A 24,037-nucleotide genomic window follows, 5' to 3' on the forward strand; every position below is an offset into this window, starting at 1 on the left:
TTACATCAGTGTGTTTACACATGTAGAACCACATGCAGATAGACACATGTGGATGGACACCTGATACACACAGCCCCCCTCTCTCTCTCTCTCTCTCTCTCTTTCAATCTCAGTGTTTATCTGTGTATTGTGGTCCTCTCCTTCCTCCCTCTCTGTCTCTGGGAGGGGATGCGTGCCTTGCAGCCAGCACCTTACCATTCCTCCGCTGGCCTGTGCCACGTTGCATTTGCAGGGGATCAAGTTTGAGCCTCCAGAAAGCACAGAGAAAAAAGATAAGAAAATTGGCCCTAATGAAAACCAGAAGCACCGTCTCTCCCTCTCTCTCTCTCTCTCTCTCCCACTCCCTCTCTCTCTCTCTCACCTCCTCTTTTCACTCCGTCTTTTGCCATGAACTTGGAAAGACGAGAGAGGAGGAGAATTAAACTTAATTCAAACCAGCTCTCCACAGCGCCAGATGACAGGGCTTTGAAGTGTAAGTGTGCGTGTGTGAGTTTTTCGCTCTCTTATTCTCTCTCCCTCTCCTCCCGCTCTCCTCTACTTTTTTATGAACGGAGGGGGAAAGCCTTGAAGCTCTGCAGTTTAACCTTTTGTTGACTGGTTTGATGAGCACTGCTCCCTCTAAAGGACAGTATCTGTATTTTCTTCTAAAATGGGCCTCACCCAGCACTTTACTGAATGGGTGAGGCTGAATCTCTCCAGTGGTAAAGGCTCTTGGGTTGGCCAATTAATACCTTTAGAAACACTGGCAGATTATATCTAGTCACAAAGGCCTGTTCTTGTCTATTTTATAGCCAGTGGTTTACCACCAACGCCATGTTGAAAACTTAGAGTGCATTGGATCAGAATACATAATCAGGATGTAGAAATGGATAAATTAAGGACTACAGTAATTACACAAAGACGAGTTGTCCCTAGAGAAGTTATTTTCCTTGGCTCAAATTAAAATTAGCAGTATGCCAAAACCTACTGCCGTATTAACTTGTGTGAACATATTCCTAATGCACTTGTTGAATGAAAAACTGAACACGATCATCAGGATCAGAGGACGATTAATTAGTCGGAGCAGAGGAGAGGAAGAAAAGTCTTTCTGGAAGTTGAGTCTCATGAAGTTAGACATCTACAGAAAGATGTTAAAGAGGGTTTGATGGGCAAAGGGAGATGTGTTTTGTGTGTGTGTTGGTTGTTATCTGTTGTGTAAGAATAGTGTTCTTATTCAGTTAGGCTAAAGCAGTATCTCCTCCAACTGTACTATTCAATTCCAGTATAAAATGCATTGACGCACAATTTCCTCACATACAATTGACTTGTTTTAACTAAGCAACAGCAATCATTCCAGTAAACGAGTCTCATTTTAATTATTGTCTGTCGTCACGATCAATTTATAATTTGGAAAAAAAACACAGATGCAATTTATTACACAGACATGATAAGATAAAACTTGTAGAGAACTCCACTTGTACACATCAAAATCAGTTCACTCATCATTGGGAATACAACTGAGCCTGTGTAAAGGGTTAAGTCAGGTCCTGCGGAGGAGCTTTTTTAAGTATGAGAAAATAACCCAGATGATGTCATCAGGGTTATTTTGGCTCAGGTAGATAGGAAGCGTAGGATCTAATGTTTGTGGAGCTCAGACCCCTGCTGCGTTGAATTTGACCAGGCTTCTTTTTAAATGTCTCTCATAAGTCCTCCAGCTTAATGAACAGCAATACCAAAGTGCTAAAGTTTAATAACCACACAACATTTTCACATACTCTCTCATGCACATAAACACAGACCCACCATTGCTCGGCTGACACATGCACACCTGTTGCTAGGTAAACCAAATAAAAACAAACAAAAGTTTACACTACACGCTCATCCAAGTAATTCCTCTCACAGTAAGATCTCCCTATGAGAGAACCAGCAGCGGTTTAGATCACAACCTCTTCGCTCAGGATGTCCCATAGCTTATGGCTCAGTCGTAAACTCTCCCCTCCCTTAATTAACAAAAAGGCCTTTTCATCTCCACATACGTAGCCTCTGATTCACACACAATTAGTCTTCCTCAAAAACCACTAGCTTCCCTTTATGCCAGTTTGCTAATTGATTGCTGTGGCTTTTTTATTTCTTTAAATGTCAGGATATTATTCCAGGGGGTGAGGGCTGGAACTGATGACACCAGCAGTTTTCATCTTCGTGACCAGCACTGTCTCTGTTTATGTTCAAGGTTGGAGGAGGGGTACGGGGCGGGGGAGCCTTTAGTGGTTAAAGTATCCTTGGCGGTCAAGGTTTCCCTCTTGCGTCGTGTGTCAGCCCACATGAGCGCCTGTGGCCAACTCCCTTTACTGTGGGGTCTTTTATGGCCCAAATGTTAATGAGCCAGGGCTCTGTGTGTATGTAACTTTGTGAGTAGGTGGAGACAGAGGGAGAAAAATGTGTAACAAATGCAATAAATCTGAAAAATATAATAATACCGTCCCTAAACAGAGTGGTTGTAAATTTAATCTAATAGTTTAGTTATCTGTGACGTCTTCACATGAACGGATTTGTGTTTTTGACTGCAAGTCTGCCTTAAAGCCCATGAAATGGTGGAACAATGACACATTTACACTAGCTATAACTCTGACTCTTTCATCCACTGTACTTCACGACTGTACTCACTCAGTTTTAGTCCATGTTCTCTTTCCAGACCCTTTCGTCCCTGCCCTCTTTCATCTTCTTTCTCTCTGTATCTCTATCTTCCTTGCTCAAGTGCCTTCATCTTCTTTGCATGACGTTTTCTTCTGAAACGTTGCCAGATGCACGCTAACACACAGTGACGCACGCACTCCCCGTATCCTTGCTGTCTGGGACTACCAGAAAGCTCCTAATACTACCTCCCGCCTCTCCCTCAGACAGCTGTGTGTACGTATGAGTGTTGTGTTGTGGTGGGGGGTGTGGTGTGCACAGTTGAGGGTTATAATTTGGTGGTGAACAAGAGATGGAAAAACCGGTGGCCTCAGAGTTCAGGGCACGCTGCTCACCCACAGCCGGCAAACCAACACCGTGTTCCTGAGGTCTGCAAAGTAGAGGGGACCTACGACGGAACCCTGTGGTACTCTGTCGCTCGCAGACCTCACCAAAACACAGCTTGCCCGAATATCCCAGACCCCCAAAAAATTCCTATCTTGAACCTGAGGTCCCACAGTGAAATCAGAGAGAGCCACTTGTTTTGCCATCTGGGAAGTCTGACTATTTATGAACTAAGTGAGAGATCCTAAATCATTCTAAACCAAAATGCTACTTTTACACAAAGTCGACTAAGCTTGCAGAATGCCAACTCTTGTCCTGTAGAGAAGGTCAGCGGTTCTTTAATGCTGATTGCCAATATATTGATACCTTTACATAAAGCCAAATTTAGAGTTATGTAATAGTTTAATTATCTTTTTCTTTAAGCAGTGTACAAGTAATCTGATTTATTTATTTAAAAAGGTTTTGTGCATCTCCTTTAAAAATAAAATGAATCTGATAAATTCAAACATCTAGTTTTATTTGATCTAATTTAACCTTTCTGTGCAAAACTGGCTCAGCATTAAACATGCATACTGTACAGTGTTTTGTTTTTTTCAAACAGGGTCACCATATAAACCAGACTGGATTTTCCAGCCACAACTTGCAGTGAATCATTACACAGTATCCCACTGTTGATTTGATTTCTGTGTATGACACATTGCGCACGAGCACTCCCTCCCTACCAGCTGTGTGTTGGATGGAGGTTGTGCACAAACATCCTTCATTCACCACACCCATCATCATCCAGTGTTAGAATTATCCTGCATACACACATGCAATTTTATTTGTCCTTCCGTTTCTCCTTTCTACTTAAGGATCTTTTAGTTTATTACTGCCTCTAAATTTCCAAACTTTCCACTTCAAAAAAAGTGCACATGGTAATTTTCTCTCACACACACATACTGAACATGCAAACTCATTAGGTGGATGTTTGCTTAGAAAACCATGAAAGGGAGAGAACAGCCATAAAATGACACGTAGCATCTCCAGCCGGGTACCGCATATCCTACAGTCATCAGAGGGACAGTGAGCACACTGAAGGCATATATACCTATTTTTACAGTTGTCCTCTTAAACTCCACATGTCCCCTTTTAGACATCAGAGGCTACAGAGTTCGCTATACTTTTAGCAAGTTGATCTTTCTTCTCAGTTAATACATCTCCCGCCTTTAGGGTTAAGGTGTTATTATACTATTTAGCACAAAAGAAAAATGGTGTAAAATCATTTTTAAGGCAAGTGTAGCTTTATCAGAAGCCCGTCAGCAGCAGTTTCACATCAGCTGTTACCCATAGCGCTCTCAGTGCTTCAGTTCTGGTAGCTCTTTATCACCCTGTACGCCCAGCTGTGAGCTCCACATGCTTTGATATAATTACATGTATTGGAAATGTGGTAGTAGGAAAAAATTGTTTATACACACAGATCAGAGAGTCTCCAAAACTGATATGAAATCTTGAAAACTTGTTTCATCAAGCTTAGTGGTTTTGATTGTACTTTTGAGAGGTCTGAGCAGCAGTTTCTTATCTTAGGAATTTATATTTGATGTATTTTGGAGTAACTCATGTCTCACTGTAGCTGGGTAATCCTGTCATTCAGCCCGCATATTAAATAGATGTGGCGGTTGTTATTGCAAGGATATCTGTTTATGAAATGTAGTGTGACCATTCAATGGGCTTGCCTGAGAAAGATGTGATTCAAAGGGGAAGCAAAGCTAGAAGTGTACGCTGCCCGCCAGCCGGTGTGACAACATTTAACCTCACTCATAACCAAGCTTTCCATTGAATCTTAAAACTACCTCTGCTTACTGAACTTCATGTGGAAGGCAGCAAGCCGAAAACCAAATGTATCAAACTAAGGGACTATATGAAAATTTTCCCGCCTCTCTTATACAGCCTCCATCTTAAATACACTATTTTGTTGACATAATTTTTTTCCTGTTGGTTACTCTAGGACGGTGGTTATGCCTATTGCCAATGAGTTTGCCCCAGACGTTGTTCTGGTGTCTTCAGGCTTTGACGCGGTAGATGGACATGCTCCACCCCTGGGAGGATACAAACTGACAGCCAAATGTAAGTGCTGACAACAGCTGTCCTGTTTTTTTTTTTTTAAACCATACAATGTCATGTAGAAATTGTTACATCAGTTTCATGCCTGAAAATGCAAAATGCATGCACATTTTAATGCATACCCCCTACATCTCACATATTCCATTGCATATTCCATTCTCTGTATTTCTGATGGCAGAAAGGACCGGCTGACTGGCACAGACAGACGCACACACATCTTGCGTTTATTTTGTGCATCTGACTTGTGTATTCAGTTCGAGACCTTGGCGTGCCAGCAAAGAGCTTTTCTCAAACCATCCTGCGGATCTCAAATAAGAGCAGGAGTCTTGGTTGTGAAGGGGGTGATAAAGGTGGTTTAGAGAGGATTGCAGGAAGCGGGGATATGGAGAGAATTCAGTGGAGAAGAAAGTATGGCTGAATGCATATATTCAAACTCCCCACTCCTCCTGAAAAACAAAGATCAAAGGCTGCGACCAAGTCTAAACTCAAAGCCGTATTTATTAAAATTAAACCTGGCTCATATTATGGCTTGTTTTCTGGCCCCAAGTAAATCCACAGTGCTCTCTCTCTCTCTCTCTCTCTCTCTCTCTCTCTCTCTCTCTCTCTCTCTCTCGCTCTCTCTCTCTCTCTCTCTCTCTCTTCCTATCTCTGATGCAGTCACCCCTTCCTTCATTCATGCAACTCTCTTTTTTCTTTGATCAATATCCAAAAAGGAAGTCAGAGCTTGAAGAGCATTGCTCCCAGTCTCATTCTTTTTCTCTTGCCTTGTCTCCCTCCCTCCTTCTCTCTATCTCTACCTTTTCTTTTCTGCCATTTCCTGTGTGTACAGGCTTCGGCTACCTGACCAGGCAGCTGATGGGTCTGGCAGGCGGTCGGTTGGTGCTTGCCCTGGAGGGGGGTCATGACCTCACAGCCATATGCGATGCCTCCGAAGCCTGCGTCTCTGCTCTGCTTGGCAATGAGGTAAGATGAGAGCCAAGAGGAGAGGGGATAAATTACTGTCAAAATATCCTTGAGCAAGGCAACAGGGTTCAACAGTTATATTGGGAGTTGTAGACTAAATCTAAGGTTGGTCTGAGGTTCATGATGGGAGCTGTGTTGCCTACAGCAGCTCATACAGAAAGAATAATCTGGTTGGATCCAAGTGTATAAATTCATAACTAGAAAATCCTGAGAGTTCATATTGATTCCAGCCTGTTCTAATTAATCCATAATGATGAGCTTTATTTATGGCCACATTAGCGTAGTTTTTAAGTTTAATTGCATTAAAGTATTGCACAGGCAGGACCTCGGGCAGTTGAAGAGCGTCTTGTTTATTTGTGTTGTCAACATCAAAGTTGCAGAATGCAGTTGCACTCAACAAATTTCACATTTTTATTCCTGGGTGGATTTCCAGATGCAAGTAATTTCGCATGACTTCATACATCAACATACTGCAAAAAAGTGAACACAAAATTTGAATGATAGATTTTTCTGATTTCCTATTCTTCTGAAGCCAGAAAACTCCGAAACCCTTTCCTTAAATATTTTACATCTCAGGCTACTTTGACGTTTGTGTCCCCTGATTGGGTGACTTGCATGAAAGCTGCTGAAACATATTTTGTCCTGATGACGGTTATGGGAAGTAATTTATCCACCCAAAAACGGTAGAGGCTAATGCTATGGGCTGTTACATTGATCTTTACAAAACATATTTCTGAATTCCTAAAACAATAAGCTTTTATTTAAGTCAAAACCATCTTGTCGTCATGTTCTCTTACACTGCCTCTGTCTGGGAAGTCAACACCACGCACACACACACTCAAGCACGTCAGAGGGAGGACTTCCAGGCAGAAGGTTAATTGTGGGAGTGTGTAGGTTGGGCTGAGGAGCTGAGCAAACATTGGCTCTCTGTGATTCATGGCGCACAACAGAATAGCAGCTCGACACAGCCTCCCACTCTTTTCTTCCAGCTAATGGAGAGGCTGGAGTGCTTTTTTGGATGGTTTGCTCAGTCTCATTTTCTCCCTGCACATTATGCATCCAAGATATATCAGGGCTTTACTGTCAAAGGACTACTGAACTGGGGCACAGAGTGGAGATTATAGAGCTTTAGGGGAAGAGAAGAGGGTGTGACTGTTTGTTTGTGTAGGAGAACTTGTGCAGTTCAGGTACACCTGTGTCTCCCTGGCATGTCAAAATGATGTATGTCCGGGCTGCATCTCGAGCCAGCTTTGTAGTCCATGTACAGCATTGGAGTGTGTCTTTTAGTAATGTGATTTAGCCTTTTGTTCTGACCACTGATGAACAGGATAAAAATACATATTTGCTTTTAGGCACACCGTCAGAGAGGAGTGAGATGTCTGTTTGGGGCCTGGCTTTGGACACTTTGTTGAGTTATTTTTCTTCAGTGTAACTATTGTGTGAAACTGTTTGGGAGATGTGTTCTGCTGCGGTGTGTGAGTGACTGGATCTCGCTTTCACAACTGTATTTAGAGCCGTCTACTTGTGATCACACAAGATGCATTTTGGTCTTTCAGGAAAAGTGTTTACAAAGTCTTCATGTGTCAGTGAGGTGCTTCAATCCATCTCTGTTCAATTCAATTCAATGCGAATGGTGGAGGCAAACCTCAAGGACACGTTTGAGCAGTGCAGACTTTTTGAAGCCGATTTTCAAACTCGCTTTTTAGAGAAATAACTGTCATGTAAAGATCAGCCATACAAACTAAAAGTAAAGTGCAACAACACCAAGAGTGTCAAGTAAGGAAGTAAGTGCAACACATCATCAGAGTGAATATTCAGACTGCTACTTTTGTATTAAGTTCATTTATTTTGAGAAAGTGACCACTCTCAAGTGTTGCTGCAGGCCTAGCCACAAGCACACCCTCAGAGTGTTGGTTGTCATTGGAATGGCTACTGTACCTGCTAAAGCCATTATCTTCTGCCCACTGAGACAGTCTGAACAGTTTTACTAATGCATATGGTTCTGCAGTTCGGATTTGGTAAATACAGAACCTCAGAGTGCATACTATAGTGAGAGTAGTTGTTTGACTGCATGTAGTTATAATCTGGTGTAACAATGTACCGACATAGTGAAAAACATAACATGCAGTCAGTGGCAGAAGTTTTAATATGGCCAAACATCAGTGCTCATAAATATGTTACTTGAACACAAAAGGAAGCCGTCACACTCGAGATAAAATAAAATAATTGTTGTATTCAGTCACATTTATCCAGTGGACAAAAATAATTATGTTTCAGTTGTGACTTATGAATGATAATCATTTAAAAGCTTAAATGTTGAGCTCTGAATCTGTATGTGCCACATTGAAGTTTGTATCTGTGCATCCCGAGGCCTCGTGCTCCAGCCCTTCAGACAGCTTGAGCTATAAATGGGTTCTTGGAATCGTAAAAAACCCGCATGGCCTCATTCCATGTGGATCTTGGAGCCAGAGCAAAACAAACAGAACAATAACATAGGATCACATTAATAAAACTCACTGTAACCATCCAGCCCGCCGTCTTGTGGCGTCACGAAGACACTGACCATCGCAGACAGATGACCCGCTTTGAAGTGACACGTGGGCAAAGTTATTAACCCTTGAATGTTTGTTCTTAAGAGGAAAACATTGGTTTGTGCCAAACCAACAGCTCTGCTCGATCATGGTTTGCATGAGAGGGGAAATGCACCAATAAGAGGCTTAATCCAATAACTTAACTGTGTTTACCTGCACTGTGCCCACCAGTGACTCAAAGCTACGTAAAACTGCCATTACCGTCGGTAAGGTTTCATGAATTCAAGGACATCTCGGCAGGGCGAGTGCTTTTTGCTGTCACAGAGGTTTGTATTCAGGAATTGCAGTTTGAAGGACGCTCTCCTTGCTCACAACTCCGCCCTGCTGCAAAAATAATGAACCGGATCAGGGGCTTTGCTTCTTAGGTTTCAGCAGCCTGCGGAGCACCGGCCTCAGCGGGGAGTTTGGAGGAGGTCACTGGATGGGTGCCACAGGGAGCTGAAAATTCGAAAATCGGCAGGAGGCAGGGAGCGTCAATTGCCTCAGCCCTGCAGGACACCCCTCTCACCCTCTCAACCGTGGCCCCGTCACTGGTACACATCTGAAAATGGTTACCCTCACACCTCTCCCAGCAATGTCAGCCTGGGTCTAGGGTTCAGATAATAAAAGGAAACGGAGCAATCATTTGAAGTTGAGAGGGAGGAAACGATTGTTAGAAAGCAGCTGCACCATGTAGGTCTTCAAAGTCTGAGAAAGAGTGATCATATTTTCCTGATATGCATAGTTTAATATTTTATGTTGGTTAGAATTACTAGAATGTATGATGCCTCATACTGAATATTAAGCATACTTAATGTAAAATAAGTAAATAAATAAAGCTATGCAACTTCTACATTGAAACTTACCCAGTACACAAATCGCAACTACAAAGTTTTAGCTTTTAGTTTTTGGGGAACCTTGAAAAAAAATTTCAAAGTATCATGACGGCAGCCTGATAGAAAGACTTGTACAGGATACCTCATTAGGCAGAAGATGGCTTTGATAAAGTGATGAACAACACAGATGTAGATGTTGTTGAGTTAAGTATAGCCCTAGAGTTCTCATGACGTGCACCGGTTGGCTCTTTGGCAGCAAGTGATGTCAGCTGTTTGAACAAAGGCAAATCATTCAGTTGTGTGCAGCTTTGATAACTGATAGGAAAGGAGAAAAAAAAGAGGCTAAAATGTCCCTGATCAGATCAAAATGGCAGGAAGCAAGTGTTTTTATCATAATCCCAGCGAAGGTCTCAGTAATGGATGTGGAATTTAGCTGGAAAACGTCAGTGGGGGATTGAGCAAGAGGGAGAGAAAAAAGGCCTTGGGTTTTTTTTCTTTTCTTTTTTCTTTCATTTACTGACAAAGTCTGGTAATAGCCTCAGATGGTAAATATGAAAATATAAGGCAAGACCTAATTTAATTTCAGGCCTAAATGGGCATTGTAGCTTCACCAACCAGGTTGAATAACAAAGCAGACCTAGGCAACAAGTGGCCAACAGTAAGATAAATTTGTCCACTGAGTGGCTGCTTTTTAATGGAGGATATATTTCAGTTTCGGCATATGTGTGTGTTGGCTGGAGTGTAAATGGAGCGAAAGAGTAGGTTCAGGCATGGGACCACAGCTGGGTTAGCCGGTCAGCTGTGCTTTTGTTTATGAAGCTTCAAACTACCTAAGAGTTTGTATTGTCTGGATGTGTCCAGAACACAAGACGTCATCATAATATAAATCCCTGATCTAATTATAGCATATAACCATAAAAGATGAGTTGAATGGTACCGTATATACCAGTGAGTTAGACTGACAGATAAGCTGCTATATTATGCCACGTGCACAAGTACAGAGGAGTTAAGAAGAGCAATATAAATGGTTAAGAAATCACAAATAATTGACTTTGTTTATTATGTGAGCAGTGCTTTTATTATGTGGCAGTCTTAAAAGGCAGATTTTGGCAGCCTCCACATTGCAGCCAAAACATCCTAAAGGTGTTCCTTATATCCTCTTCACCTCCTGTGTAGCTTGTACTTCCAGCATTTTATTGCTTGCTAGTGTGAGAAATATATCTGTGCTTTTATTGGCAGGTTAAGACAAGCTTTGCCATAATGAGCATTAGGTTTCCTTTGAAAACAGCTCAGATTAGCTGGGAAAGAGAGGGATGAAAATTGTTGAATGGACTTTACAGGCTCTTATTCACCCCCACCACTGAAGTGCGTAATCGTGAAGTCTCCCTAGTTAAATAGCTCATGAATGATGCATTGGCGACTACACTAGTCAACTCTGAACCCGGGACTAATTGATGATTGCTCGCAAACAGATGTTGGCCCAGCTCGAACCATGGTTGTTAGCAATTATTTGATAAACAACAGGCTAATATGCTAATTGTTACCAGCTGTCAATGAGGTTATTCAGCGTGTTTACACTCCAGTTACAGTAAGACGCTCGACTTCACCTGTCCCCCCCCCGTGGGTCTGACTGTTCCCCACCATCCCCGACTACAAGGAAAACCTATACCCCTTTCCTGAAAAGGTCACCTGATTTGCACAATACACGTCATTACCTTGTTCAGTTAGCATAACATAATCAACCGGTTTTAGGGACCGCCAACATATGCACATGAACACAACAGTAAACAATGGATGCCTTGTGCACTTTTCTTTTGCTGAACAAGTGGAATTCCTCCTCTTTCCACTGTTTTGGTTTCAGCCTCCCTCAGGAATGTTTTTACCGGGGCACATTCCTCATTCTCAGCTCATGGCTTTCCATGGTGTCTCCGCTTTGCTGGCCAGGACCTTGTGTGTTGGACGGCTGTGTCACACAGAGAGAAATAGACTTGCTCAGAAATCAGTCAACACAGTGACAGCAAACCGTCCTCAAAGGACGTCTCTCTCCCACTCTCTCAAAGCCGCAGCACATCTGATGGTATGAAGATGCAGAATCCCAGGCACAACCAGGACCGCAAACTCAATAAACAGAAAATGCTGCTGGATGATGTAGCAGACAAATGTGCGCTTGTATATAGTGCACATGCACGTCTGTGTATGTGTGCGTGCATATGTGTGTTTGCCATACCTGTCAGGTGGGGGCCCCTGGAGTACCCTGACAAGAGCCATTAAAGTTTATAAGCGTGAGGCCCAGCTGTCAATCAAGCTGACAGGCTGCCCCCACCCAACCCTGCTCTGAGGTGAACCCCAGGAAACCCCAGAGAACCCCTGACCCTGCTTTGACAGGGAGCTGGGTTGGTATGGGCCGGATGGGGCTGGGCTGGAATTGGCTAAGGGCATGGTGAGAAGTTGATGGCTGTAGCCTGAAGGTCGGAAAAGTACGATTTGATTGAAAGATTGATGGTTCGAGTCCACAGACTGGCAAGGAAATTCTGAGATGGGATTGATGAATAAGCGCTGCTGTCTCCTTCCTCAAATAACCCTGAAGGGATGAACCTGTTAAGTTCTGCCTTAGAGTGGGGTCCAAAAGTCTGAGGCCACTTTCCCACTGGGCACCATAGCTGGCAGTGCTGGGCAGCTCCCAGGTGGGGAGTGCTGATCTTTGATTAGCAACTCAATAGCAAAAATAGCTCAGCGTTAATATAGGCTGCACTGGTGTGGCTGTAGCACTGTGCATGTGAGAAAATAAGAAAGCTTTTTGTTTTTTTTTATTTTTGCCAGAGACTTGTTGCATATTTTCAGTGGGTGATAGCAAAAGTGATGTGTCATACTATCTCAAATGAAAGCAATTTCTTTGTTATATGATGTGCTATAGTTCCAGTGTTTGAATATCATGTTATATGAAATTATCTGACATGTCTTGTGGCAAATCTCACTCAAGTTATAGCAGGAATGTGAATCTTTTGTTAACAGATTCAGTTGAGGGCTTTTTTTTTCTTTTCCTCTTGGTTGTGACTGTTGCATTGTGAAAAGCATAAGATTGGCTTTGAGGGATTGGATTAATTGTTGAACTATAGAGGGGTTGATGTGCAGTCACAGAACAAAATCTGCAGGTCGCCTGTTCTCTCTTTCTAGCCAATGAGGCAATTAAGCCAACTCTGCTGTTGGACGTTATTGTAAATTGCTCTGGATCAGAGTATCTGCCAAATACCAAATAACCCAATGTAAATATTCACGCACAAACTGTATGTATATATATATATATATGTGTGTGTGTGTGTGTGTGTGTGTGTGTGTGTGTCTGTGTGCACGCTCCTCTGTTTCGTTCCTGTGTGCATGATGTAGCCTGTCGTGCCACAGCAGGATTAAAGTATCCCTCTCCCTAGACTGCCTCTTCCCTCAGCCCCCGCGAACCCCTCCCACACACTATTTGTTTTAATTAAAAGAAAACTTCCAGCCTTGGCCAAGCGAGACAGACCAACGATGACTTTTTCCTCTTCTCTCTTGCATTCTGCTCCAAAATCTCAGGCCAAACCTTTTTTTTTTTTCTTTTACTCTTATGTCTCTCTTTACATGTTTCTCAGTTGGTCCTTTATTCCATCGGGGTTATGATTGAGCAGAAGAGGGATGCATGTCGTCTGTGTTGGAATGTGGGGCTGAATGGGCCTGTTTGACAAAATGGGATGAGAAAGTGTCGTATGTGCAGTCGGCCAAAGGGGAAATTGAATCATTCCGGGTTGGGAAGGCACATTTGGGAATATCCCTGTTTCCTCTGAGTTGTGGCTTGGAGTCTTTCATAGGCTTAGCAGCGCTCCCTGAGGTGTGTGTCTGTGTTTGAGTTTGTGCGTGAGTATGCATGCATGTACCGTATGTGTTTGTGTGAGCAGGCAGTTTTCCATTTGTGTGCATCTGTGTACACCAGTATGTGTCCTTAGAGTGGGACACTTTACAAAGCACACATTGTAGTTTGTGTCAAAGAGTAGCAAAGCTCGCGGTGAGTGGGAGGAGGTGTGCACCTGCAGGCCTATTTTCTATTGTGTCAGCAGCTCGAGCTTGTTCCCCACCTCTTGGAGGGATTCAACACTGGGCTCTAGTCCATACTCAAAAGTGATCCTTTAAACCCAGAGGGAACCACATTAGTTCAGGCGAGGTTTCTGAACAACCGTCAGTAACATTCATAATATTAAATATTGTATTTGAGATGTTTAATGCACTTAGATGATGAAGTTACATCACAGCACAAGGGTCTTAAATAATCTCAAAGACATGGCGAGTGGAAGGATATAACTCTATTACTGTGAAATGTGAAGCGCCATAGTTTTGCTGTCAGTAGAGAATGTGTTTTGATATTATTTTGCTTTTTGTTGCAGTTGGATCCCATCCCTGATGAGGTACTGCAGCAGAGGCCAAATGCCAATGCTGTCCACTCCATGGAGAAAGTTATTGAAGTTCAGAGTGAGTCACATGCAAACACAACATACATATGTATCTACATCTCTTTTATTATATGTATTGTCATTAAAAAAATAACAGTTTAATTTGGGGTAAATCTCTACTCACACTACATTTACTTGTAGGTAAATACTGGCGCTCACTGCAACGCTCCGTCTCCACGCTTGGTTGCTCGTTGAGCGAAGCCCTCCAGCGAGACGCAGAGGAAGCCGAGACCGTCTCCGCTATGGCCTCGTTGTCTGTTGCCAACAAGCATATTGGAAAGAGGTACGTCATGTTGCCTGAATCTTCTCAAGGACTGATGGATCTTATACTTTAGCAGTATATTTAAAGTTCCACTGAATGTTGCTTTATATGTAATCAATCATTTGACTTGTGTGTAATGTAAAATGTGTTGTTCAGTGCAATGGACAAACAGATAATTAGCAGTGTACTCTGCAGAGTTTAGTCTCATTGTTTTGGTTTGATGGCCCTTTTGTTTAGTCTCTTATTACCTTCCTCTGGTGCTAATGTGACTGTATGTAAGCTAAGCTAATAATGCTACATTATTTATGGTATCATCTTTTCCCCAGGGCTGAAGAGGAACCAATGGAGGAGGAATCTCCTATGTAAAGAAACATCTCTAGCCTTTGACCACTCAGACTTTATCTTTGACAGCGTCCTCATCCGGTCAATTTTCCATTTAAATGCCACTCCTATGTCTCACCCCTGCCATCAAGATGGCATCTTATCACGGGAGAGAACAAAGCAGAGCTGACACAAGTGGCAATCACTGAGGATGAGCGATGCATTCACTGATCAGCAGTGCACGGACTGATCAGCATCAATGTGATGTATTGTCTCTTCAAGACCTTGGATATAGGAGGACTGACTCAGCCATCATCCCACAATGACAACCTCGAGTGCCAGTGCTTTTTAAACACTATACAGATGAACTTTTTGAATGCCAGTCGGAACCATGCACAGACAATGTGCAGTCGTCTACTTATCACATTATTCTGTTTTTTCTGTGCTTTATCGTCATCTTCTCGCTTTCATCAAAAAAACCACCAGAGCTAATGTGATTGTGACTCTGCACTAAGGATGGATCTTTCCTGCTCTTTTAAGATATATCTGGATGAAAGGAACAAAGTGGATGAATTTCTTGCTATTTTCTCAGATGAGAATTGTCAGCAGGTGTTCTGATTCCAAAATGATCGACAGTAAAAGACTGTGCGCTCGTGCCTTTTTTTTTTAAAAACCTGGTGTATTTTCTGTTGAACTCTACTGAAAGAGCTTTGCCTTAAAGAAAACAGGTTTGGGAACGAACTTTCTTCTCCCCAGCCCCTTAAACATTTCTATCCTGGCAAGACATCCAATGCCTGCATGTTGTTGGCACATAGACTGGAGAACCTTGGCATGTTTACCTATAACTCCCTGCAACCAGCCTACTGTCTCTCCCTGTACCTCCATCTTTCCTTTACCCCCCTCATCCTCAATCTCAGCTTGGAAGGTAGTTTCCAGCCACAAGTTGGAGTTGGTTCAGTTTAAAAGGAAGTTGAAGGTGGGATTAGTATTACTCAGTTTAACCATGTAGGCATCAGCTCTCCCCCAGGGAGGATTAAGTAGCATGCACTGTACTAGAGCAACAAGACTTGTGGAAACTAGAATGCTGTTCATACTGTATGTAGTTGTTAGACAATAGTGAAGCCAAAGCATGATGGACTATCATCTCTCTAGAGTCAAACCTCTCACAATCACAAGCATATAACACTTAACAGTAACAATTTTACATTTAAATCAGTCTCACTTTTTGTAGATGAATGAACGATAGAGAGGAATTTATCACATATGGGCCAATTTGTTGGGCCAATTTGTTGGACCAGCCCTCTCTTTAAGACAACTGTGTCTCCGTGGTAACGAGGATCATTCCACCTGGGATTTTCCAGAGGGGTGTTCCAGGGCTGCACAGGCTCTCACAGCTGGTTCAACATCTTTTTATGTCCCTTGTTAAGCACATCTGCTCCCCAAATGTCAGGTGCTATGAAGCAGGTGTTCATATACAGTGAAGCACAAGCTGCTCTTTATAAATATTCAAGTGTATACACATATTTTTATATATTTTTTTTTTTTTTTTTTTAATCCTCTTTTTTCTTGACAAGTGATGCAACTGTAGGGATCAGACTACGCTTAATGAATATCCTTGCAGCTCACACTCCCTTCCAGATTAATCCTCCTTTAGGGTTGGGTTTCAGAAGAATTTCTGATTAAAACCCAGTAGTGTATCAGATCTGCCTTACAATTCTGGATCCTCTGAAATCAATAATAAATATCTTAATATTTAAGAAGACATGAGGTAAAATATTGGTTAGAGTTTCATTATACTTGGTGCTTATTGAATTTGGCTTCTTTATACCACCGTGGAACTCAACTTAAACTTAACTGGCTCTCAGTGCCCAACCCCACTAAGATAATACAGAACACCAGCCACCAGACTAGTTGTAGTGAAAATCTGGTCGTCCGTTTTGGTAGGTAAAACACTTTTTTTCCACTAAAAAAATGTTTTACATGAGTGATCGTGACTATACCAGCCACTGCTCACTGTGCGGCCAGTGAGCTAAACTTAACTTCCTGTCTGTAACCATCCTCCCAACGTGTGTTTGGCCTCTGGGAAACTACCTTCTGTCTTTGTTTCATCTAGGAAAAGCTAATCACATGTTTAATGTATTTTTTCAGTGAACAGAAACAGAGTGCTGTGGTGTTTACTGTTGTTTACTGTACATAGGACATTGATCCCCTGAGTATTCCTGCCACACACACACACACACACACACACATTCGTCAATGACTACTCTACTTTGTTGATTCCTGCTCCTCTCATCTGTGTCTTTTTTCTGGTCTCGTTGCCCTCTCAATGGACTCCAGTGACTTCTTTTTGTACTCCTGTTCTCCAATTGTTTTTCTTATTGTTTCTCTCCTCTTTTGTTTGTTACATTGTAAAGCTGACATACTTCACAACAGGTGAGGGTTCAGACTCAGTTTTTAGTGGACTTTACATGACTATGTTTTCTGGGTTTGGGGGGTTTTTGTGGGAGGGTCGGGATGCAAATGTTTCTACTTTGTATAATGATGGACAATTGTGTATTTACTGTCTGTTCATAGTAGATTTATATATAAAAAGAAATGAGTATATTATATATATCTATACATAATGAAATACTATGATCTTGTTTTTGAAGTTGGTATTGAAAAATTATACTTTTCATGGGTCCTACATACAGTCGGCTCTTTTGAGGGTGTTACTGAAGGCACCATTTGCTGTACTTGGTTACAGTTTGTTACGAGTTGAGTAGCATTTTACTGGTTGTCTTTTTGTCTTTTAACACTGATGACTAGTCTTTGGCTTTATTCATCCCATTGGTACCATAACACTGTTACACTAGGTGTGCAATTGCCCCTCCGCTCAGCCTCACATACTGTAGTCATACTGTTCCACACCTATTTATGTGTGTAAACTTTGGCTGGCACTTCTGAAGTTTCAGTATTTTAAGAGACGTGTGACTAAAATTCGATATCTGGATTCTACATATCTCAGAAATCACCAATGTGGTGATCCTTTTTCTTCACATTTGTTCCTCTTCCTCACAGCTTTACAATTTTATCCTCTTATATCTGAAAGAACAAAGACAATGGGAAGGGTGGATTTGAATTGGAACATGGCCATGCTCTTCCCCGACATTAAATCACTATTATGGGCCATTAAAATGATTCCACATGATCATCACTTATTTGTTATCAGGCCCAATGTCCTTAGTTTTATTTGAAATGAACATTCCTTTAAATCAAGCTCACATGTGTAAACCCATTCATCAGTGAAGTGATGACTCTGGGTTTGTGGGTGGCCTGGTGTTTAGTAAGACTGTCCTGTATCTAAAAGATCACAGGTGCTTGATCCCTCATGTTTTTCCTTTCTCACGAAAACACCAAAACACATTCCTGGCTTCTCTGGTGACAGGGACAAAATATCTTTGTCTTAAGAAAATGATATGGTTACATTGTCATATGTTGATTGAAATTTTCAAATCTAAATCAGACAATTTCTAATTTTGACTGAATGCATCTGACCTCTGATGGCAGAGTGATGCTGTCTCTTCCTGCAGATGCAGCTTTGATGTCACATGTCTCTAAATCACCTCCGTGGCATCCTTAGCCACGGCTTCTGCAGATGGCCAGAGAGGTCAAAGGTCGTTTTAAGCATCTTCCACTTTGTAAGTTTACAAGAACAAAGGAAAATGTGTGGACGTGCTGGAAAGTGTATGACATAAAGTAGGTTTTACCCAAGAAGTAACTAAGGTCTCAGCATTTAATCACATCTTCAGTTTATTGTCAAATACATCACTTCCTCTTTTTATTTTTTGTCATTTTTGGATGGTTTGTTTCTTCACATTATCATAATAGTTCATCCATACAGGGACATTTGCGGTTGGGATGTGAAAATGCAGAAAGTCAGGCTGTCTTTAATATCACTTTAACTGGGACGTGCTGACATCTCTGTGCATGTAAATACAGCTGATCAGATGCTTTTCGGTAACCCAGACCAGAACATTCCCAGAACCTTTGCACAGCAGTGCCAGTCATGGGTTTTCTACTGTTGAATGCTTTGGTTTCTCAAATGGAGCCAAAACTAGCACACTCTGGCTACTCTGGCCGTCTGTCTTCACTGTTAGTCTTAACACAATGTCCAGTAACAAAAAAGCAGCCACATTCCATTTTGTTATAATTTCCATTCATTAGGAGGGGGGCAAATCTCTTTGTTTTAACCCTCGTAGTTCAGTCCAGCCAGGTCCCAGAACTGTCTGTTTATTTAGGTGGCCTGGTCCGACTCCACTCCATTCCTCTCTCCTCTCTCTCTCTCTCTCTGCATGATCCATATGTCTGCATGCACTGCCTACCTGTCTGTCTCTCTGTCTCATGCCACATATCAGCACAAGGGATCGAGCACTGAAGGACGTTAGTACTTTCACTGTATCCAAACTGTCTTATCTCTTTTACTGCTTTTGTCTCTGGTGGGGAGGAGTTCAGGTGCTTTCCATGTTGTGCTTTTACTTGTAGCATATGGAATCTTCAAACCTGAGAGACTTCAGATGAATATTTTACACAAAAAAGAAAAAAAAAAAAGGTATCTAGCACTTGTAACACAGACAATAGATTTTATTGTATTTATGTAGAAAAACAAATTGTTTTAGGGGGACGCTTTGTAAACTGCGACTACAGAATGGGCTTTTCTTTTTTTACACCAGGCTGGATGTGACTTTTGTGGACTTTTGGGAAGACTTGTTTGTTCTTAGTCACATCTGGACTTGTTAAAGGGCTCCATCCAGTTGCCTGGTCATTGTTACAGTTGTCCATTCCAGTAAATAAGCCAGTTATCACTATGACCACTGTGGTTCAAAAACAAACAGTTCTAGGTTTACATATGTATAAAATGCATATTCTGTTTTTTTTATCAGTTATGTTTTTGACTTGTTCCACCATTGTTACAGAAATAGTACATTTTTCTCGGGAACCTTTGCTCTAACATGTTGTCTTTGACATCTACAATATAAAGTATTGTTTTGGACAAACTGCACTGTCTGGTTTTTATATTGATACTGTTGCTTAATGGTTTTCATTGCAAAGAAAAGGCTCATTCACTTGCAGGCAAACAGAGTACTGCAATTATATAGCATTGCACTCCTATGGTAACATTGTTGGACTTATGATGGGCATTTTTATTTTTTTAAGGATCAAACTTAATGGAGCAGAAATAGAGATATTAGCTGTGTCCCAATTCAGGGGCTGCATCCTTTGGAGGAAGCGCTCTATGAAGGTGAGGCCCTTCGTAGCCATCGTAGACCACGAAGGCGGAACTGCAATGAGAAAGTCTGGCCTATGGAGGACTTTTTACTTTGCGTCCTTGACAACACGTAACCTTTTTTTCCAAAAAACTTAAGGTTTTAATGCACTTGGTTTTAACAGTTGTACAATTAGCTGTTCAACTGAGCTGATACCCAATACTTACATTTAAAAGTGTAATCCAAGGGCCGTCTGCCGGCCATATTATTTTTTAATTTATTTTGTCGGCCGCATTTGAAGGAGCCTTTAAAAAGGTACAGGCGCTGTGACGCGACCTGTCTTCAAATGCAGCCTTCACAGGAAGTGGCCCCTGAATTGGGACACACCCATTGCCTTTTTTCTTCCATGTATTCTTCTTTCTTGCTTTAGGTCAAAACCTGGTGTCTACATTATCCATAGTGCACCTAGTGGTATGTGAGGCTAATGTAACGTCAAGCTGCTAGCCTCAAGCAGAGATGACCAGCCGGCAGTGGGAGCTTAGGTCTCTCTTACTCCACACACCCCCCACCCCCACCCCATCCCCAGTTTTTTTTTTTTTTTTTGGGGGGGGGTTCTGACTCAAATGACATCACTTGAGGCAGTTTATCAGACTTTGCACCACTCCCTCTGGAGCCAGAAAAAGCGTCATGCAACTCCTTTGAACATATTATGCAGTAGTGCTCCACGTCTGTAAACAGACTGTGATGTGTGAAAATTGGTGGAGTTCCCCTTTAAGCCCAGAGGGAGGCAGCATTAGAGGAACAGCAGCGAGGGCCCCACAGTAGCTGTGACCGGGGATTAGCCACCCATTTGGACAGGGCAAAGGTCTGAGGCAGTGTCCAAATAAACAGTAGTGAATCCCTGTTGGTGGTGGAACTAACACTAAGACAACAGTCCAAAGGCAAACAAAACCAATCCCGCCTTACCTCCCCTCAAATAAACACACATTCCTCTGCTTTCCTGTCAAACTCTGAATTTAGTGAGTAACAGTGTAAATAATACAGCTTCGTCGGCTTGTCGCAGTCTCCGTAAATCATGACACCATGCTGAGTCAAAGGCAAATCTCTGGGTCCTTGAGGGAATAAGGTTAAACAGAGAGATGAGGGACAATATTTACCATCATGCAGATGCTGAGCTCTGAAGGTTCCCAGAAGAAAAAAGGATGATTTTAAAGATGGGAATGTGTTTCTCTTTATGGTTCTTCAGTGGGTGGAAATGCTTTAACGACCTCGCTCCTGACACGCAGACTGCCCGTCTCACCTTTAGCTCACCGTAGGCGTCGACACGTTCGTCATCTCTGCTATGTAGCAACACACGACCCCTGTGACCCCTCAGTAAGGTCAGGTCGGCGAAAAGGTGGAGCCCTCTGAGTTGAACTCTCACCCTTCCCGAAGGCCATCAACATGGCCGCCTCCTCTCCACAACAAAGGGGCTGTAATGTCACCAAGGGATTTCCTCTATGTTTCTCCACAGTGACTTTCTGGTCTGCGGCAGCTCGTCTTCATGCTGTGTCAGTTGTTGTCAGTTCGCTCTGTCATTACTCACCCATACGCGTAAAGAAAAAAAAAAAAAAAAGGTCTCATCCTCCCAGCTGTGCTCATCACCGCACTTTTTTAATTATAGGTTGGACTGACTCGAAATGGGCGATGAGGCTTTGGCCAGCTGCTGGGATGACATGTAAAACTAATTACAGATTAGAGTCATTAGCATCAGTTTTGACTCAACAACACACACAACAAACGTGCGTTGGGCATCAGTATTGAAGAGTGAACTAGGAAACACTTTGGCAAGTCAGTTTGTTGCTGACAAATTCAGTTTTCAATCCTCAGTTTCCCTCAATTAATTTTATTCCAAGCGAGGAGTTTGAATCACTGGAAACGTACGCGAGACAGTCTGCGGACGTTTGCTGTTCTTTCCATTGGATGTTCCGCCAGTCCGGTTGGGACTTCTGATCCATAGTGTATTTGAAAAGCTGTGCAGCGTTTGCTTGTCTTACTACTGTATGTGTTAAGTCTGGTGTTGAGCATGTACTGAGATCAAAAGGACAAGGACACACGAGGTTACGGGGAGCTGTTGCAAACACAACACTGAGCCTGTCAGCTCGGGTGTGAAGAGTACAAGCAGCAGGACAAAGTTCAGCTCCCCATGACGGCTTTGTTTTAAAGATACACGATGAACCAAAACACCAAGCCTCGATTTATTCATTCACGCCACTTACATAACTGCCACTAAATACCCCATTATGTTACAATATGTCGTTTATGGTAAAACACAAAAGATAAATGAACACATCACCAACATGACCCAAAGTGAACATAATGTCTTCTGTTTATAGACATTTCAAAAATTCATACATCTGCTTGTTCTTGGATTTCTATATGCATTTGTATTTTACTGTTAAAGGTCCACTTACTAATTTTACTGGAGCTTTCCACATCCCACTATGTGCATCACATCTGCACATAGTTTGCTCAGTTTTCATAGAGATGAATTTGCTCTGATGAAGACCATGTCATACAGTCGAAATGCCTGGGGGAAAAAAGCTAGTAAGCAGGCCTTGAGCTGGAAATGTTCTGCTAAAAGAGATCAAACTTTGATCAGCAGCTGCTTTTCTTTTCTTTTTTCTTGTTTTTGAAAGCATAAACTTTTTGTTTGCTACTTTCCACCATGTGCTCCCTCAGGGTTTGAGTGTTTTTGGATGAAATATGAGGTTGCATGGTTGAGTTTGGCGTGACTGCCCTGTAGTTGTTTGTTGTTTGGATTTTGCTCGTTTTGAGCCCTTACCACCAGGGGGTTTCATCAAACAGCTTGAACTACTCTATGTACTGTAGATTTTGTTTGAATAATACAAGGCCTCTGTGCGAGCCTCAGTGGTACCTTGTTATACCATGAGGAACAATCTTTGAGCGTGTTTTTCTTTTTTCCTTTTTTTTATTTGCAATTTGCAATCTTTTTCTTTCAAACAGTGAAAAGAAGTAACGGAAAACTTCCTCCCTAAACCTGCAGATGAATCGAGATTCACAGCTGAAGGTGAGGAGGATGCTGGGACTGTTACTGCGAATGGAGAAGGACATGTCTCAGGAGGTGTAGGTGCCACATTAAACTGCTGCTTCATGGTTTTCTCACTACTATGCTGAAGGCTAATTATAAAGCCTGCCCTATTTTTTTTTTTTTTTTATCATGAAACTGTGCTTTACCAGCGCTGCAGAGCCAAGATAAGACCAAAGCAGTGATTCTGAAACGTCTGACCTGACTTCCTGAATGTCTGGCACAGATAAATTCAACATGCATCTGAAAGATTAATGAGCCGAGATTACTGTTAATGGATATTGTTTGTTTGTGGATGCAGTAAACAGCGAATGCCTCGAAAATGTTTCCCTGTTGAGATGACATGTTGTAGCTGTCCCTCATCTGACCTGGTTAGAAGAGCTGTAATCATTGTTGGGCTAACATCACCGACACTAAAGTTAGATTCTTTCTTACTTTGTGGCCGCTGAAATGCGATGATTAGTGTGAACCTCGCTGCCGTCTTGTAATAGCACCAGATATGCCAGTGGAGAAACACAGAGAGGCTGGTGAAGGATGATTTATTCAGAAATGGAACGGAGCAGTTTATATAAAGTTGGTCTGCGCGTTTGTGTATGTGTGTGTGTAAGATGAGACCAGATGGACTGTGCACAACGCCAGAAGAGAAGATGTGCTCAGAGGCTCCGTGCCAAGAGACGAGTTACACACACAGACACAAGTAGAGAGTCATGCAGCACAGACACATTCCCATACATATTCTACCAAAAGCTGCCCAGCTACAGGCAGTGCTCACATCCCAGGTCTAATGGTACTTTATTTACAGATTGTATTTCTTTGTAAGCTTTTGTTTGGGACTTTCTGTCATGGTGGACACCTAAATTACCCATCATACACCACAGAGGATTTGAACCAAAGCATCTGCACAAACATGAATTTTTTCCACAGCCTTGCTCTCTCTGCATGCCAGGAGTTTTAAGGCATAGACCTCCATGTTTTTTGTTTTATTCTACAGTGACGGTGATCCCCGACAGCGTCAGATTTAAAGTCACAAATCAGAAAGGGAAGGTGTTTTCACAGACGTGCAGCACAGACATGTTATCTGCATCATTTAAGAGGGAAAAAGTGAGTATCTCACTCCCCATAGTCCCAGCAGGACTGCTTTTATAACTAAATCTTCCCGTCCAGTTACACTCCCCCAGC

At 42.2% G+C, this 24,037-nt stretch overlaps 1 protein-coding gene across 4 annotated transcripts in view; it reads left to right on the top strand.

The window, feature by feature from the left end:
- Nucleotides 1–19,561, top strand: part of hdac4 (histone deacetylase 4) — a 124,025-nt gene extending 104,464 nt beyond the window's left edge. For all 4 annotated transcript variants that reach the window (XM_087178503.1, XM_023423121.2, XM_087178505.1 and 1 more), the window contains 5 exons: nucleotides 4,982–5,100; nucleotides 5,927–6,060; nucleotides 13,876–13,960; nucleotides 14,083–14,224; nucleotides 14,530–19,561. In XM_087178503.1, coding sequence (XP_087034629.1) covers nucleotides 4,982–5,100; nucleotides 5,927–6,060; nucleotides 13,876–13,960; nucleotides 14,083–14,224; nucleotides 14,530–14,569 — 520 coding nt within the window. In that variant the 3' untranslated portion in view covers nucleotides 14,570–19,561. The remainder of the gene's footprint in view (nucleotides 1–4,981; nucleotides 5,101–5,926; nucleotides 6,061–13,875; nucleotides 13,961–14,082; nucleotides 14,225–14,529) is intronic.
- The last annotated feature ends 4,476 nt before the right edge of the window (nucleotides 19,562–24,037 follow it).

The sequence above is a fragment of the Seriola lalandi genome, unplaced genomic scaffold (genome assembly GCF_002814215.2).
Source record: "Seriola lalandi dorsalis isolate HSWRI2012SDOR001 ecotype SW California unplaced genomic scaffold, Sedor1 jcf7180002054689, whole genome shotgun sequence".
In the NCBI taxonomy this organism is placed as follows: Eukaryota; Metazoa; Chordata; class Actinopteri; order Carangiformes; family Carangidae; genus Seriola; species Seriola lalandi.